The sequence below is a fragment of the Typopeltis vanoorti genome, chromosome 6 (assembly GCF_054136105.1).
Source record: "Typopeltis vanoorti isolate ZY-2024b chromosome 6, IOZ_Tvanoo_1.0, whole genome shotgun sequence".
NCBI lineage: Eukaryota > Metazoa > Arthropoda > Arachnida > Uropygi > Thelyphonidae > Typopeltis > Typopeltis vanoorti.
This window is the reverse complement of record NC_143554.1, coordinates 143617974-143636355: the sequence shown is the minus strand read 5'-3', so window position 1 is coordinate 143636355 and position 18382 is coordinate 143617974. Positions and strand designations below refer to the sequence as shown.

Genomic DNA, 18382 nt, shown 5'->3' with positions numbered 1-18382 from the left:
GATAACAAGCACAAAAAAAGCTTACAAATGCAAAACCTTGAATATCAATTGTATTGAATATAAATAAAATAAATATTTTAATAATATACGTCTGTATTATGATTTTTTTTTCGATGGGGGCAGTGAAATATTTTAATTTTTCCAAAGGGGGCCTTTAGATCAATAAGTTTGGAAAGCACTGCTCTAGACCACTATTCCGATTGGCTTCAGTTACAGAAAACACCAATTGACTTTTCTCGCCATATGAACTGGAGTTATTCAGCCTATCAGAAATAAATGATATGTCCAATTACAACAAGTGCCTCACAGAAATTTAATTAAAAACTAGATAAAAAATTAAATGCAACCGTTTCCATTAATAATAAACTACGAAATGGAAGACTTCCTCTATTGACAAACATGTGATCGTGTTGTCTGTAGATTACGTTTTAACAAAATCTACGAAAAATCAGTAAGACCTGTGTCATAGGAATTTTAGTTAATTAAATTCTCAAAATCAAATTACATCACCAAGCGTTTATATGATTCAAGTTATTCGAAGGTTATTTGAAGATAATATGCTTACATGACTAGCCATCATTTTAATTATGAAATTGAAAATAATGCCTCAATTGTTGAAAATTTGTTATGTAATGAAAGAGATAGTAGGGTTCATCTGAAGATGCTTTCCCCTATTTGTCTGTCTGTGGAGACCTCCTGATATTGACAAGTCTTACAGTGGGGTTGACAGATTATTTCATGCGTTGAAGGCTATCCTTAGGAGTCCACGCATACTGGTTCTTCGTATCTTTATCAAGGAGAAAAAAATGACACTATCACAAATTTTCCTTGAAAATTTGTGATAATGTCACAATGACTTTTAATCTGTATTTCACTGTGACATTGTAGGAGCATTCCTAAAAACCAGAACTGAAACATCAAAACACTTAGTACAAAAAGACTCTTTTGTCTGAAGGCAGTTTAAGCAATGACTAAGAATCAATATGAATGTGATGCTGATTTCGTGTAGTGCAGGGATTACATCTTTGGCATATTTTTCGGATGGGTACAACACACTGTGCTACTGTCGAATGCTCCGTGAGAACCATCTACATTCTAGACTCTAGAGCCTTGCAAACTTTTATATCAAAATATACTAATCGGTGCGTTCGAATAGTGTTTTATTATTATTTTAAAAATCGTACTTATCATTATTTTAGTAACAGCACAATTTTAGTCGAATTTGTTTTCTTAAAAATTTTGAAAACTAATGATGAATGATAGTTCATCATTAGGCACAAGTGACCAAATCAAGATTAAGATAAGATAATGAATCGTGACGTGATTGGTTGTTTATTTGATGGCGTCATGTGTGTGACGTCATGGGTTTGTAATGTTTGGAATTTCCCTAGAGCCATATGTGTCAGTGACGTCATTTCTTGTGTTTTGATTAGCATATGAAATTCTGGGTGATGGTAGAGATACGGATTCGTGTTGTGATTGGTGTGGGACTTCTGACAAGATCAAGATCAAGATAAGATAAGGAATCGTGACGTGAATATTTGTTGTTATCAGATGAAGATAAGTGACGTCATTTGTTAGTTGTAAATAAGTGACGTTATTGTTTTGAATTGAAGAGGGAGGTATATTAGTGGATAAAGAATCGTGTAGTGATTGATGGGACACTTCTATCAAGATCAAGATAAGATAAGTAATCTTGACGTGGATGTGTGTTATTATAGAGTTTGGACTGTTTGGAATTTCGCTGGGACCCTTGTCTGTCAGGGACACCATGTGATGTCTTTGGTTTGCTTATTGCATTGCGGGCAATATTTAGAGATAAGAATCTGGACGTTATGTGTTTGGAAATTTCTGCAGAACATATATATCTCTGTGATATCAATGGTGTTTTGGTTTGCCTATGGAATTGTGGGCAATGTTTTTGAGATAAGATATCTTGGAATTTTCCCAGGGTGACACACATCCGTCATTGTCGTCAAGATTTGTATTTGGTTGTCTATAGATGGCTGTATTAATTTTCCAATACATTTTTGGGTATTTCTCTCCTGTTTAAGGGTAGGAATTCTTAGAGTAGAGTCGTGATTGCAGCATTGATTAATGTTTTCTGAATACTTTAATTATATGCTGGTGTCCCTCAAACTAACACACACACACACACACATTAGACACGAAAATTCGTCGCTAATGTGTCAATGTTGATACTCTAATATAAACCCTATGATTATTCTTATGAAAAAACCTATTCAGTATTAGAATTACACTTACCAAAACATATGAGCAGTGATTATTGATATTACAATTATCAATTGTTATGTTTAAGTTTAAAAAAAATTAACTTACATCTCTATCCAGAATGGGAACATATTGGTATTATCAAGGTTTTCTGAATATTCGAAATTATTGAATTTAACATATATTCACAGCACAGAACACAAACACACAGCTGAAAATGCAGTTGACTTTTTCATTGTAAGTTGCTGGGGCTAACATATATTCACAGCACAAAATCACACAAAAAACACAATCTTGAAAGAATGAAATTTCTGTAATAACCTGAAAAGCTATTTGACTTTTGTTCCTTATATTTTCTGTCCGTTTGGTACACCTTTAATTCCTTAGCAATGGGTCATAGTAAGTTTTTATTCCCAGGGTGGTGAGTAACCTCAAACTGTCTTTTTCTGACTAATATATCCTCCAGCGATCAGTAATTGTTGTGTCCACTGGTGAACTTTTCTGACTGGGGAGATTGGAATACCCCCAGTCAGAAGGGACTACCCTACTACTATTGATGAATAAAATAAATTAGTTACCCATTACAAAATTAATTTTTTTTGTCTTGAATAATTTAATATCTTTCTTAAGAATAAAAATTTAATCATCACTATTTTTATATAAAAATAAGAAAAATCTTATATTATTTCCACGAAGTCAAAGATGAGAAGAGCACACTCCAAAGACAATTTGAAGTAAGATCGAATTTTTCTCTTTCTTAAAAATTCATGTTCGCTTTGGTCATTCTCAGAAGTATAAAAGATTAATATTATAAGGCTATTCACTTTTTTTCGTGATCTGACAAATTATATATACCTACACTGCATGAGAGTGCATGGCATATGGAATCATTGAGCTCTATTGCTAAGATATTTGCTACACGAAGATTACAAAAGTACTGGGACATCTCACTTCAAGCACATGTTTCTGCGACATGTGAAGAGCTGCGTGCCAGGAATATTCATGGAATGGAGCTGAAATAACATTAAATACACATCATCAGTTGGTGGGAGTGGACAACACACACATAGTCCAGGCTGCGGATCAATGGAAATTGATTGGGTAGACCAGTGTTTCTCAAACTTCGAATATCCGCATACCTCTTCTTAAATATTCATTATCACCAAGTACCCCCTTATCAAAATAATAAATAAATAAAGTATATTTCATTGTAAATGTCTATTGCAAATTTAATTTATTTGGATTCATATGATCATGTAAACAAAAAATATGATTTATTTTAATATAACAAAATTTTGAATAGATTCTTCTTCTTTTCCCATCCATGAAGATCCACGTTTCAAGTTATTCATATCATATAGATTTCTCATCTTAGTCCTAGTTGGTTCTCTAAAGATGTCAGACGACACGCCCTTATCAATTTCATTTGATCCAGATAGAATATCAACGTTTTCTTGTTGCATACAAATACTTGTATTTCCTATATTGCTTTCTTTTGTGTGTTTTATAAACCCTTTCTTTAACGAATGATTCATACTTAAGAATTTGAATGCTAAAAAATCGAATATAGCTCGCATTTTTCTTCCAAAATTAAAGCTAAAAAATCGTGGTATGAGATATATGCCGGAATTTTCGGAAATTAATGTTTTCAGAAGAAAAAATCTGTTAAAGAAAGAATAGTGTACGATACAACATCTGCATTCCTTTCGGAATAAGCAGATGACCTTCCACTACGATGTGAAGTAAATATCATTGCCATAATCAGGATAATGCTTTATTATCTTCTGTAAAAAAAAGACACGTTTTATTTCTATCTGCATGAGTCTATGACTTTTGCTTAGATAGTATATACAACATGATGGGTGTGTGCGTCAGAATTTGTTTCACTTCAAAGCACAGTATGGTATTCACAGGATCACGGGTATACGATTTCTAATTTGGGAGGATCAATATAGAAATGAAGAAATAATTATTATTTAAACGTAGAACTACTAATAATTTTTATTATATTATTCATGAGACACACAATTACCATCGTCTATGTCTGTGTTCTTGAATATGATTTCAGAGTTTTTATTATTTGTGAAATGTAATTTAGTGTACACAAAAGCGGTTTTAAGTTGGCCTAATAAATAGTAGTTCTCTGTGTTTAAAGCAGACGGAAGTTGCATTTTATTATTGCATATAATTATCACTAAGAAAAAACGTTACGTTAAAAGAAACAATATTACACTCCATGAAAACACTTTCAAAAGTTTATGAGAAAGAAGCTACAATAGTAATTTAATCTAAACTAAGCTATGGAGTTTATTTTAAAATTCAATTTCATTTCTTGTAAACTATAACATACTATCTGAATAATATATTATCTCTCCCAAAGTCTCATAATCCAGACATCCGTTAAAATATTTTGATACCTTGTATTGCAAATTCTATTAAAAAATAAATAATCTTTTTTGTTTTTATGTATATACATAAATGTATATTCAATGCATAAATGTGTATTAAATAATAATATTATTATTATTATTATTATTATTATTATTATTATTATTATTATTATTATTATTATTATTATTATTATTATTATCTAAGACCTCTACGGAGTCAAGGACTCATTGAGGGAGGTTGTAAATTACCCAACCCATCTAACATACCTACCCTTGAATTCATTCACACTGGATGCACTCAATACCCATCAGGTGAAATTATTCCACTCATTCACTACTCTCTGGGAGAAAAACCTAGCTCTCTTGACTAGATATAAATTTAACTTCCATGGATACCCACGGGTTCTCTCCCCGTGTGTCATCATTATTTTCATCAATTTCATCGGTTGAAATGTTATGACACCCATTCAAAAGTCTATAGACTTCTATCATATCACCCTCTTTCTCCTGTTAACCAGAGTTTGTAATCCACATACTCGCAATCTGTCCTCATAATCTAAATCCCAAAATCCAGATATAATCTTTGTAACTCTTCTTTGCACCCTTTCCACAGCTTCTTTATCCCTTTGGAACCAGGGAGACCAACTCTGCGCACAATAATGCAAGTGAGCTCTTATCGAAGCCTTATAAAGAGGCAAAATGACTTCCTTATCCTTACATATGAAGGTTAGCTTTGGCATAGAAATTATCCTCTGAGTTGTATTTGCAACTTTTCCTATGTGACCTTGAAATGTAAATTCTTATCCATCAATACAGCAAAATCCCTTGCCACTTCAATTTCTAGTAACATAACCACGCTAATATAATTCACTACGGCGTTATTAGAGTTCCACTGGAACTCTAATAACGCCGGAGTGAATACCTTTACACTTACTAACATTAAATCGACAGCTATTTTCGTTTGCCGCGAATTCCAGTGTATTCAAATAATTTTGTAATTTCTGAATATCAGTAGCATCCCTGATTTCCCTGCCTATCTTCGCATCATCATCAAACAATTGCAAATCTGATGATAGACCTTGCTTGATGTCATTAATGTATCGATTGAACAATAATGGTCCAAGGACTGACCCCTAAGGTACACCACAGGTTACCTTAAATCTGGCAGATTAACACCCAATGTATACCACTTTTGGACATCTGTCTGTCAACCAGCTCCTGAAACAAGTCTATATATTATGTTTCATATTCTCCAGTTTACACAACAGCCTATGAAATTCCTTAGAAAAATCCAACATTATCATAGTGTATCCATTCCTTTTATCCAACTCAGCGGTAGATTGTTATAAAATATGAGCAAATTGCTAAAACATGACCTTCCTTTAGTAAACCCATGCTGTTCCCTGAAGAGTATAGAATGATTTGCTACCCATTTATGTATGCGAGTTTTTACCGACTTCTCTAAAATCTTCACTACCAAATTTGAGATACTACTAGGTCTGTAGTTAGACAGATCAATTTTTGCACCACCCTTGTGCAATTGAACTACCATACATTCCTTCCATTCCTGTGGTATCATTCTTGAGCTGAGACTGAAGTTATACAAAGGTGTGAAAGGCCTAGCCAATTTAGCTGAACATTCCTTTAACAAACGCGCAAATATTCCATCTGTCTCTATTGACAAATTCTTATCCAAGTTATGCAAGAGCTCTTCAACCTCATTTGCATGAACCGGTAACACTTCATTCAACGTAGCAGTAGCACCATGCTACAGACGCCTGATTGATATATCTTAGCAAAGTGAGCACACATTAACTGAACAATCTCCTTAGCTTCCGACACTCGTGTACCATCTGCATTCAATAAAGTTATTCTTCCATATTCATTCTTTGCTTTGCTTGCGACATAACGAGAAAATTCTTTTGGATTGCCTTTAGCTTGCATGACCAATTTGTTTTCATACTCTGTTTTAGCTTTTCTCACAATACTCGTTACTTTTCTGGCCTGAGCTTTATATATTTTATAGCTCTTCTCAGTCTTATTCTTATGATATTCTTTCCACATCAACTTCTTTTTGTGGATCTCTAGCTTAATAAGGCAGCACATCCATTTCACTCCTAACCTATTTATTCTTCGAATACATTCGGTTACCGCCTAATTCAAGCACTTTTTCAAAGATTCCCAAGCATTGCTGACATTTTTTCCATTCAGTAACTGAAAACATGTCACCAAAGATAGTATTCTGCTAAGTTGATCATAATTTCCAGGTTTCTAATTCAGAACGTAGCCTGATTTAATCGGAGCTTCAATACAAGTAGATACTTCTCATGAAAGAACAGGATGATAACTGACACCAATTGGTGGTAAAATAGCCATATTCTTGGCAGAGATCCATTCTGACGCTATGAGCAAATCCAACACTCTTTGACCCCGAGTTCCTCCTTTCACACGCGCAATTCAATAAATTCCTGTTCTTTCTGATCATAAGATTTCTCTTCTAGCCAATCAATGTTTGGAAAATTAAAGTCATCCAAAATGATGATTCGCTTGGTACTCATAAGGCTAAATTGAAGATGCATTTCTTCGTCCCTTACAACTGTGCTACCAGGTCTGTAGCAACACCCCACCATATATTTCATTCTGTTAACCTCCACTTCACACCAAATAGACTGAAACTCATCGTTACATGGTACATGGTTACCATCATTCTCTTATGTCTTCTGTTATTCCTAAAAATAGTATATCCGTTACACTCGATCCCACTTACCATATCTGATTCTGATAGCCAGGTTTCACTAATGCCAACAATCTTAGGCCACATCATATTCAATAAAGCAACAAACTCAACCCCTTTGTTTCTAATGTTCCTGGTATTTGTGAATAGACATGATAAATTACGACCTAGCATATTCTTATAATTAGATATGCAATGTATTTGTTCTTGTTCTAGAATTTTCTCTTTTCCTTCCCTTGACATACTTAAAAGGTCCGAACCCAAAGCATATTTTTCCACTCCTTTGCCACATACATAACCATGTTCAAAGGCATGTTTATCTTTATCACGTTTGTATACCATAGTTGAACTTTCACACACATTTTCCCCATTCCCTTGATGATTTAGTTTCCCTGACTCTCTGCTTTAAGTCTCATACCAATAAGAATAACGAATTAACTTTGCGACAATTTACAGATTTATGAATAGTAAGAAGGATTCTAACTTTTTAGATTTGATTTTTTTTTATTCTTTTATTTCTCTATTCTCATTTCAGATTTTGGAAAATAATTGCCAACAGGTGGAAGGAGAAAACAGAAAATGGACGAAAGACTTCAAGGTGAGTCAGTTTACGGCACTAGTTGAAATATCCTTTTAAATTCCAGAATTATTCTGCATGGCAGTCCCAAATTTCTAACGAAAAGTTCAAATTCAAGTTCGAAACACAGCTGTAAAATAAGCATGTCAAGTAATGGTCATAAAATTAAGATTAACGATTAACGTGCTACACGTTAATCGTTAAGTTATACATAGAATTTGGATCAGGTCGATTTTGTTTTCACATTCTACCAAACCAAATTTTAACATGAATTATCTAAGATTCCTCCTAACAGGTTCTTTACCTTTTCGCTTTGTATATGAATTTTTATGTTAGTATCAGTTTATATATCTTATAGTAATACTGCTTTGATAATATGACTTCTTTTATAGAAAACCCAGTCACATAATCGACGCCTGGATGCCGAACTTATGAAGAAAGCCAGAGAAATTACTGTATTTCCCTATAATGAAACAATTATTCCTTTGTAATGTAAATGGAAAAATGATAGTACCATCTTCCAAATTAGTCTTAAAAAGGCACTGCGGATATTATTTTTCTGACCTCTAATACAGAATGAAATTTGTAAAATGGCCTAACTAGACTGAACATTTATAAACGGTTTATAACTATTATTTTATTTTGTTGCTGTTAATAATGACAGAAATTTCAAAGTTAATACTACTGTTACTTCAGTGAAAAAAAGACGCGTAAATCTACTACATTAAATACTAATAAGAAATAAGATTAAAATTTGTTAAATTTAGTCACGCTAGTGTGTCGAACGCTGAGATGGACCACAGACAAAACTTACCTCGCTTTGTTTTTGTTGCACTTGTTAAAAACCAAAATAGTTCTAAGTGAAGAGTGCTTCAATAATCTTATTGTCGAAAAGTAAAAAAAAAAAAAAACATAACAATAATTGTGTACATTGATGACCAAATTGTTTGGCGTGTTTCCTTAACCCAAGTAATTTAGAATAACATTTCACTTTGGTTTTAAGAAAATTATTTAAAATTTCTTGTTTCGCGTATCGGACGTAAGTAAATGCTTTATTGATATTGATATATTGATATACAATGAGCTAGCTAGTCCTTATAAGGACTGGCTTAAAGGGGCGAAGCAAGAATGCTTTTCATCTTCCCCGTTATCTGTAGAGGACAGTGTAGAGATAAGGTGTTATTGAGCTATTAATTAAAGCTCTGATCATGGCAGGAGGGTAACAGCAATAGCCGAACCTCAGTTAGAACTTTATTGGCTACAGCATTGCTATCCATTACCCTCCAAGGGTATTGGATTGAAAATAATCTGATATACAATGAATACAATCTTTCAGTTTATTTAAGGTTTAGATCTTAAAAACAGAAAGGTGCACAAGCGTTCTAATATATATTTCGATCATATTTCAGAATTCTCAGTTCTATATTTAGTTTAACTATTTTATTAATGTTGCCAGTATCTTTTTATAGTGCTTTTTGAATTTAGAGACATATTCGATTATTAACTGTTTTATAATTATATGGTCGAGAGTTGATCATCTTTTATATGAATTTCACACGAAATACGAAGATAGCATGCATTTAAAAATCTAACGTGCGATACAAATACGTTGCAGAAGTGGAGAAAAATTAATATTCTGTTTGAAAGTCAGCATTTGTATTTTATTTATTAGTACTTTATCATAAATGTCATATATAATCATAATTTAATTTACGTGTCGCCATATTCACTGTCATATCATTTTGCTTTCAGTAGGAAGCTGAAAATGGTAGGTTCAGATGCTGCCATTAAATAACATCCAGAGTAGGTATTGTGAACCTCAGTTGATAAAATACAAATCTTGTTCATTCACCACCTTACAATTCTTCCTAATTATATTTAATTATTTTATTTCTAAATTTTTAAGCAGATGACCGAAACTGTACATTTTATTGAGGCAAGAAAAAATAAATATTTTTGTATCTAAAAAACTATTGTATGTAGAAAAAAATTATCGTGTTGTATAATAAGTAATCGGTTTTATAATTAGAGTCGCATTTTTGCTCAGTGTATCTAATAAAAAAGTTTTTTTGCGCTATTACCTTATATCATATTGACCTTTCTAGAATTTCTATCATAAATCTTTGAAGGAAATTTTATGAACTTTCAATAAGGTAAATAATTTTAAATTCCGTAGCGAATCCCCATAGTATAACTGAATCAAATGTAAACCAGAGATACCATCAGAAGTTAATTGCAGCTATTTTCCCCCATTCCGCGCGGTTAGCCTAGTGGCTTTGCGCTTCGCAACCATATGCCTGGGGAAGGAGTGTCCTGGGTTCGATTCCCGTCAGAGACGTGAGGAGCTGAAGGAACTTCTTCAGCCATAGCCAAGTTAGCCGGTCTTGGGCGGGGCAGTAGGCTTTTTCCGCCAGTTTATCTGGTGTTTTTCATCCCGCAAGCAGGCAAACCGGCCCTTTGACACACAGGGATACAGCCAAGAATACCTTGAGGCATAGGAGTGACCATTCTATCCTCGTATTTCGGTTACGAAATCCAAGCATGCTTGGAAGGTTGTGGGCCTTAAAGGCCTGTTAAAGCCATTGAGATAGATAGATAGATTTCCCCCCAATGAGCCTTACTGTATCATATCAGGAAAAGAATAAATAACGTCTTTACTATCACTGATTTTAATTTCATATTACTCACGGTATTTTGTTAAAGAAAAATAATAATGCGGTACATCACTTAACCTGCGCTCCTAAGTTTAGTTACAAACTTAATCTATAATATAGATTTCTATTTCATTTTTCACTTTAAATTATTATAGTTATTTCTTCTTCTATCCAGGAAGTAAATGTTAAGTTGATGGATGCCAATTCGAGGGTATTTATCTATAAATTAAATCGATACTGGGAGAAGAAACGATTTGACAGAGACAGAAATGGAAGCAAATGTCGAGAATCTCTTCCCTTTTATGTGTCGAGGTCTGGACCATGTGGATACAAAACTAACCTGGATATCTATCTGAATGGATATGCCGAAAATATGGACACCCATTTAGCAGTTTACTTTTCTATTCAGAAAGGTGATTTTGATGGCGCTTTGGAGTGGCCTTTCAAACATCTGGTAAGCGACATGTTGATCAACTGAAAATCTAACTTCTTTAATTGTACTAATTCCCTAAAGACTATGCCTTACTTTATCAGGAATGAAACATTTTAATTTGATAAACTTACATTAAGATATTGGTTCCTAATACATAAACTGAATTATATATGATTAATTATATTGAGCGAATATACACCAATAAGAAAGACCATACCTCATTATCCTTTACTTCTAATAACACTCCTCCTCATCCATGATATTTTGTTTCACTGATATCTGTTGTACGCAATTAGAAAATGATGTTGCATTCGTCACCTCATTCACCGACATACTCAAAAATCTCACCATTGTCAGCGATAAATTTTCGATGTTGCAACCCTGAATTTCCGAGAAACAAAGCTGACATCGCTAGTACAGCAATCAACATAAATACAGTATGAAGAAGAACTCTCAGAAAAGCAAAATGAAGAATTCTAATAAAAGGAACAATGGCATGGTTTTCTGACGAGAAAGAAAAGAAATACCGAAATTCAGCTTGTTTTGCGGAAAAAAAACTGTTGCCCTTCCGTCGTCATATTTAGTTGAATGCGGCTTTAGTGCAGTAAATGACTTGATATTGAAAAAAGAAATCATCTGGATATCACAATCCATGGGGATTTCAGATTGAAATTTACTAAATAAGTACTTCAAATAAAAACTCTTCGCAGCAGGCATCAAGCTTAAGGATCGCATTAAATTGGATTTTATTTTTCCCGAGTTGAGATCGATTTATGTTTTATGATATACAAAGTGTAATATAAAATTTATATTCATTGAAGAAAGTCAAATTAAAAACAGTTTTACCTATGTTCCTTTTTTATTTAAAGTACATATTTATATCAAACATTTTTAGAACTTGGCTGACTATTATGCTAGCGGGAGGCATCAAAATCTTTTAGGCGTTGAGGTGGGGCATGATCCAAAAAACTTTGGGAAACACTGTTCTAAGATATGTAATGGTCTACTTGTTTAATTTCCTCATTATTGGTTTTTATTGTTCTGGTTGGAGAAAGCTATTGAACATAGCCTGGGGCATCTTCAGGCGAGCTGTTTTGCTAGCAATTTGGAGTTCATGGATATGAGTCTGAAATTTATGTGCAGTTGAAGTAAAGAGAACTATGTCATCTGCAAAACGTAAAGGGCTTAAATATCTTCCATTTATCTTCAGACCGTTCCCTTCCAAATCAAGAAGTTTGAATATTTCTACTAGACATGCTGAGAATAATTTTGGAGATATTGGGTCGCACTGTCTTATACCTCTCTGTATTTCCACAGTTGAGATGTTTCCGTTGAATCGAATTGTGTATTCAATTGTGTATGCAAATTTATATGGTCCTGATGTACAGTTCCTCCATTAGCTGATTTCCTAATGCTTTAAGTATCGCAGAAGTTTTTACTGAATAAAAAGCTTTCTCATAATCAATAAAAACAACTAAACATTATGGTAACTGATATTCATTACACCGTTCGTTGTACAACTTGAATATGGTTCATTGTACTAAAGCCACTTTATGCCTGTTCTTTTGGTTGTTCTATGTCTAGAGTCGCACAAAGCCCATATGCCAAGACTTTCGTCCACCAATAGTAGACTGATAGGTCGGTAGTTTTTCATGTTTTTACCATTTTTATATATCAGAAATAGGGTAGCCTTATTTCATGTTCCTGGTGCATTATTATTCTTCTTCAGATATAAGGTAAATAGTTTTGCTAAGATTCTGTAAATCCTTTCTCCATCTGCTTTTAGAAGTTCAGCTAAAACTCCATCCTCACCTGCAGCTTTTCCATTTTGCAAGTTTTCGAATCTCGACATAACTTCTTCTGGTAGAATCTGTGGTACGTCATATTATATCTTATTATTATATTCTTCTTATTATTATTTCTTCATATTATTATTATTACTTCATTTTATATTATATATTTAATATTATATTATATTATATAAACTTATGGTACAAGAAATCTAAACATCAGATTTTATTTCAGGTGAAGGTGATCCTCGTGGACCAGAGAAACCACACATGCGATAAAGAACTGATAATCGATCCCGTGAAAATTGGTCTGCATGCACCTTTTTTTCAGAGGCCTACCGATCAGAATTCGTTCCGATGGGGAATTTCAAATTTCATCTCCTTTAGTGAACTAGAGTCACCTGACAGTTCTTATCTCATAGATGACATTATATATCTAAAGATGGTAGTGTTCTTGACATAATATCTTGCTCTAAAATAATAAATATCGAAGTGCAGATAAATGATATGTGTAACCTCCAACCAGGATGAAAATCTATGCGTGATTGTATAATAATGGATAAGATGAATTTCATTGTAAGATGCGGGGAACACCGCCTCTTTTATTAGAAATAAAAATTATAAATACAAAAATGATATTTGTTTTCTAAAGAATAATTTTTAACTTTGTAAAAATATATAAAATATAACATAGAAATCATTAGAATGCTTATCCTTCCCACGATATGAAAGTATTATAGGTTTTCGTTTCATAAGAAACACAATAATTATGACTGAATTATTTGACAATGTAGTGATTGTTTTCACGATGTGTGGAATGTTTTTACTTGTTTTTCAGTCACTGACTTGACAAATGATGATTAATATTTTCTTATTAAGCACTTGATAACGCAATGTCCATAAAAGCATTGCTACGTGAAAAATTCATCGTATTAAGGGAAGAACAAACTATGAGATGAAAGGATAATTAAAAAAAAACCCTCTAATTTTCGGAATTATAATTTAAACAGTGAATTAATTAATTTATAATATTGTAAATACGTTTATGTGTATATAATCATATTGGGCAAAATATTCGCTAAACATTTGTTTGCTGATGTTACCGTCTTCGTATTATGATGAAGTCTGTAACTTTATCATAATATAAGAAGTCGTTATATTTGATACAGTAACAGAAATATGAGATATCTGGTGCTACAAGTGGATCACATAACCAGTATTTGCGATGAGAAAGTTTAAATTTATGTATATAGAACACTGTTGTAAGATCACTTACTTATTCACTCAAGATTACTTTCAAAGTCCAGAATTCGGGGATTTGTAATTAGGTATTACTAACCCCCTAACGCTAATCCCCTAATTGCCATTCTCTGGATGTCTTTGAACAATTTATTTACCATCGCTGGTTAAATAAATAAAAAAACGAGGCATTCAAGTAGCAAAGGCAGTTTGGTGCCAAACAAAAAAAAGGATGGCTGTGTTTAAATGATGTTTCGTCTTACAGTTCAATGCTGAGGATGAAGTGTTAAAGTTGATGTTATCTGCAATCTACCGTTATAAAGATGGTGAAGACATATTGTGCATTATCTTTGACTAGCAATTTTAAGCCAAACACGGTTGAGAATTTTTTTTGTTTCTATTCCATACTAGACTCATAAGACACCTATAACACATCTTGCTGTTTATTGGGTACAAAGAAGGGTTGGGAAGGCATAGTGATAATTTTCTTGAAAAGTTCGAGGTTGCAATTATTGGGAACAATTCATGAGGAAGACTGTTCCAGAGGACAGAGATATATGGGATTAAAGAATAATATGAGAAGCAGGTTTTATGTGTTTGCAGTTATAATGAAAGTTTGTCGGCATGCTCCACTATCTGGTCTTTTTTTAACAGACCCAGTAGTGCAGAGTACATGGAAGTATCTGTAAAACAGCTGATTCAGTGCTTCTGTAAGATGGAAGTTGAGGTATGTCAGCAAGGGAGGAAGTTATTGATGAAATGAGTTTATGACAGGAGAGTGTAGAGATAAATGTCAGTATGGAAATAGAGAGAGAGAGAGAGAGAGAGAGATCCGATCCGATCTGTGTATTCATGAATGTAAAGATTAGCGCGCTGAAATACTTTTTCTAGAGAAAAAACACAAGACTTCGATTTGATGGCATTCAAGGTGACGAGTTTATCTTCGCTCCCATTGAAGCACGATGTAGAAATCAGTGTTTAAGGGACTAGTTACAGATGATCTCGAAGCCCAGAAATTCTGAGAACTGTGTGGTCTTAGCAACAGTTCTATAGGCTATATCTGACATGGGAAAAATCGGAATTTTATATGCGAGATTTGAGATTATTTTTGAGAGGATCTCAAAAAAAAAAAAACTACCGTAGAACTTACGCCATTACAGATATTAATACATGTCGGGATTTTTGAGCTACAAGATGAAAGCAGTGTTCTTCACACTTTCTCTCTCTCCTGAATACTGTGATTTATTGAGGATTTAGCTTCACTATCAGCAAATGCGTGAGGGATGGTGAATGGTTGTACTCTAGTTCTCAGAAAGTTATTTATTGGTAAAGGAAACACTTGCTCCCCTTTGTGGAATAGAATTCATTGATAGATTTATTTATTTTATTGCAGTATATGTTAATATTACCTCTGCATGGCTCTCTCTTTTGAAACGATATTAGTTGCAATAGGAGTTTCAAAAGAAACGATTCATATCTCACATGGTATGAACCGCTAGATTATATTGAAAACTTATTTTCTCGATAAACTTTGCTTGTGCCAAAATATTCTAAATGCCTTCCATTTAGGTGCGTGCCTTCCAGGATGTAGGTTAATCGCTCCAGGACTACACAATATGAATTGTGTAGTGTCCTTGAACTGGATTCTAAGTAACTTTAATTTGGGTGGCATCTGTACCTTTTCATCAGGTATGGAGGAGAGAAGTGGCTGTGCCATTTGCATTAGTCGTAGTTTTAACCTCAGCAACATATCCATGAAATATTTCTGCGCTTTAGAGACAGTTTCAATGCGAGAGAGACAGAGAGAGAGAGATGAAAGAGGCAAGAGGGTAGTTTTACTTGTTAATCTGTATGCACCTGTGTCCAGAAAAAAAAATCATTTATAACGAATAATGAAGTGGGCAAGGCGAAAAATATTCGCCTTTCTGACTCCAAAGAATAGAAAAGCTAAGCCCCTGGCATATTAAAACACTTCATAAAATGTATAGAAAGATATGCCAAAGGTAATTTTGTACACAGATGTCCCAGCGAAAGAAGTAACATATAAAAAAAGGATACTATATGTTCTTTTTGACTTACCTAATACGAAAGTCGCAGAATTTTAAGACTTTTAAGTCAATATCAATCTCTGTTTGTTTTTAACATCAAAATTATAAAACTACGAATGATTCATTTTTGAAGATAATGTGAAAATATTATAAAATCAAATTTCCGGTCAGTTATCAAATGTCAGCCTTTCCGAAAAATAAATTATTGGTTGGAATGCTTTGCATTTGAAATTAAAGTGAAATCGTCAGGCAAATTGTTTTTGCTGAACGTGAAAGCCACATATTTAAGTATGAACGATGTATCCAATAGAAAATAATTATTAAAATTTATTGCAATTATTACACCGGTAAACCATAAAGTTACTTTTTGAAAAAAAAAAAAAAGATAGGAGATGGTCAGACTTTTTTTTGTGTGTCGGATTTCGAGCCATATCAGACATCTCGATAGTTCTCACGAAAACTCTCTTTAATCGTAAATTCCACAGTGATCTTTATAATACTGCTTTGCATGCTGACATTTATAAGAAATGTTAACCGCAACATCATTATAGGGTAATCGATAAGGTGGGTGGGTACTACACAGTGGTTATGGATGCTAAATGTAATATTTAGTGAGACCGCTCAAGAAACTGCTGAAGATGGACAAAGCGTTAGTCCACGTCCATGCTGTAGCGAGAACCATTGGAACTTTTCTCATCTACTTCAGGCCCGCAATATAAGCAGGATGATATTCTCACACCGGATGACATTATGGTATATCATCGAATTCCATTATGCTAGATATTTGTGAAACTCATCGACTTTTATAATCATCCATTCCATAGCGGAACGCAAACCGACGAATTGTTATGGACAGGACGGAGTCACAATTTACTCTCACTCTGGTTGGTTCGTTATAGTACATATGCAAAACAAGCAAAATAAAATACAAGACACAAACTAAAAAAAAGTACTTTATTAAAGATACCAAATAATTTAATATAAACTTGGTTTTAATCCTATTTCCTAAGTAAGCAAACAGACAAGTAAGTCAAGTTTGCGCCTGCAGGCAGTGCAAGTCTGAGGCAACTCGTGGTAAAGGTACAGTAAGCGCCGATCACTTTCCTTAGAATTTTCCCCTAATGCAAAGCACATCCCCTTGCGGAGATGAATGATGCCATGCAATGTGATGCAATATGATGTTGTGCATAGCATCATCCATCTAATGGAATGTATGATGCATAGCATCAAACATCTCATAGAATGGAAAGTACAATAAAAAAACTAACGATTTTTACACTATTATATACACTTAACTAAACTGAAAACATGCACACAACGTTTTTACTATTCTTCTTCTAAATGTTCAAAGTTTATTCAAGGTAAGTCTCCTCTTATTCAGTAACTGGAAGTTAAACATCTGTCCAAAGTTGATTGAACTTCTCTTTTTTTAAAGAATGTTTTTAAAGTGATTCAGCTTGTCTTAGACCAAGGCACAAAGTCTGTTCATTTCAGCTTTGTTGTGATGCCACTTTGTAGCCGAAGACTGAAACTCTTCCCAGTAGTGCAGCATTTTTTTAATGTCACCTGTTGGCATTATTTCCTTTTTTTATTGCTGTCTTCCTCGTCTGATGAACACTCTTTATCTTCCTTGTCTCTTTCCTGATTCAGTTTCTTTTTCAACTCTTCAAGATTTTCTGTTGTCATATCTTATGAGTGTTGTTCAACTAATTCTTCTACATCTTCATTTACCTCCAAATGCAATGCTTTTCCCAAGGAGACTATCTTATCCTTTGAATTCTTCCTGTGCCTCTGCTGTACTGTGTCCTGCCACATTTTTCTTCAAATTTTCATAAATCATTCTGGCTTTGCTGCAGATAATCTCTTGAGTCATAGTGTCACCAGCCATTTGACGCTCATTTATCCAGATCATCAGAAGCTTTTCCATTTCTTCATTCAGGAACTTCTTTGGGATTGAGAGGCCAAGGTCTTCATACCAGCTGCAACTGAAGCTGCCTTAATCTCCTCTTTCTTCTTTAAAATTGTAGCTATTGATGATGATGCTATGCCATGCTTGACTGGTAAATCCACAAGTCTGACTCCTCTTTCATATGCTGGAATTATTTCTTTCTTTTGCTCAATTTTGAACAACTTTCTGCTTCCCTTGGATTTGTCGCTTACTTTTTTTTGGACCCATTGTCAAGAAAATATTTTTCAATTTTAAAATTTTTTTCTGAAAAATATATAACAAATATGACATATAGCATATTATTTATTTAATTAGATAAGAATAGAATTTACTAATT

At 33.6% G+C, this 18382-nt stretch overlaps 1 protein-coding gene across 9 annotated transcripts in view; it reads left to right on the top strand.

Moving 5' to 3' along the window:
- LOC150106008 (uncharacterized) overlaps positions 1-13446 on the top strand; it is a 147864-nt gene extending 134418 nt beyond the window's left edge. For all 9 annotated transcript variants that reach the window (XM_090394461.1, XM_090394458.1, XM_090394464.1 and 6 more), the window contains 3 exons: positions 7892-7954; positions 10763-11041; positions 13046-13446. In XM_090394461.1, the coding sequence (XP_090250587.1) occupies positions 7892-7954; positions 10763-11041; positions 13046-13273 (570 nt within the window). In that variant the 3' untranslated portion in view covers positions 13274-13446. The remainder of the gene's footprint in view (positions 1-7891; positions 7955-10762; positions 11042-13045) is intronic.
- The last annotated feature ends 4936 nt before the right edge of the window (positions 13447-18382 follow it).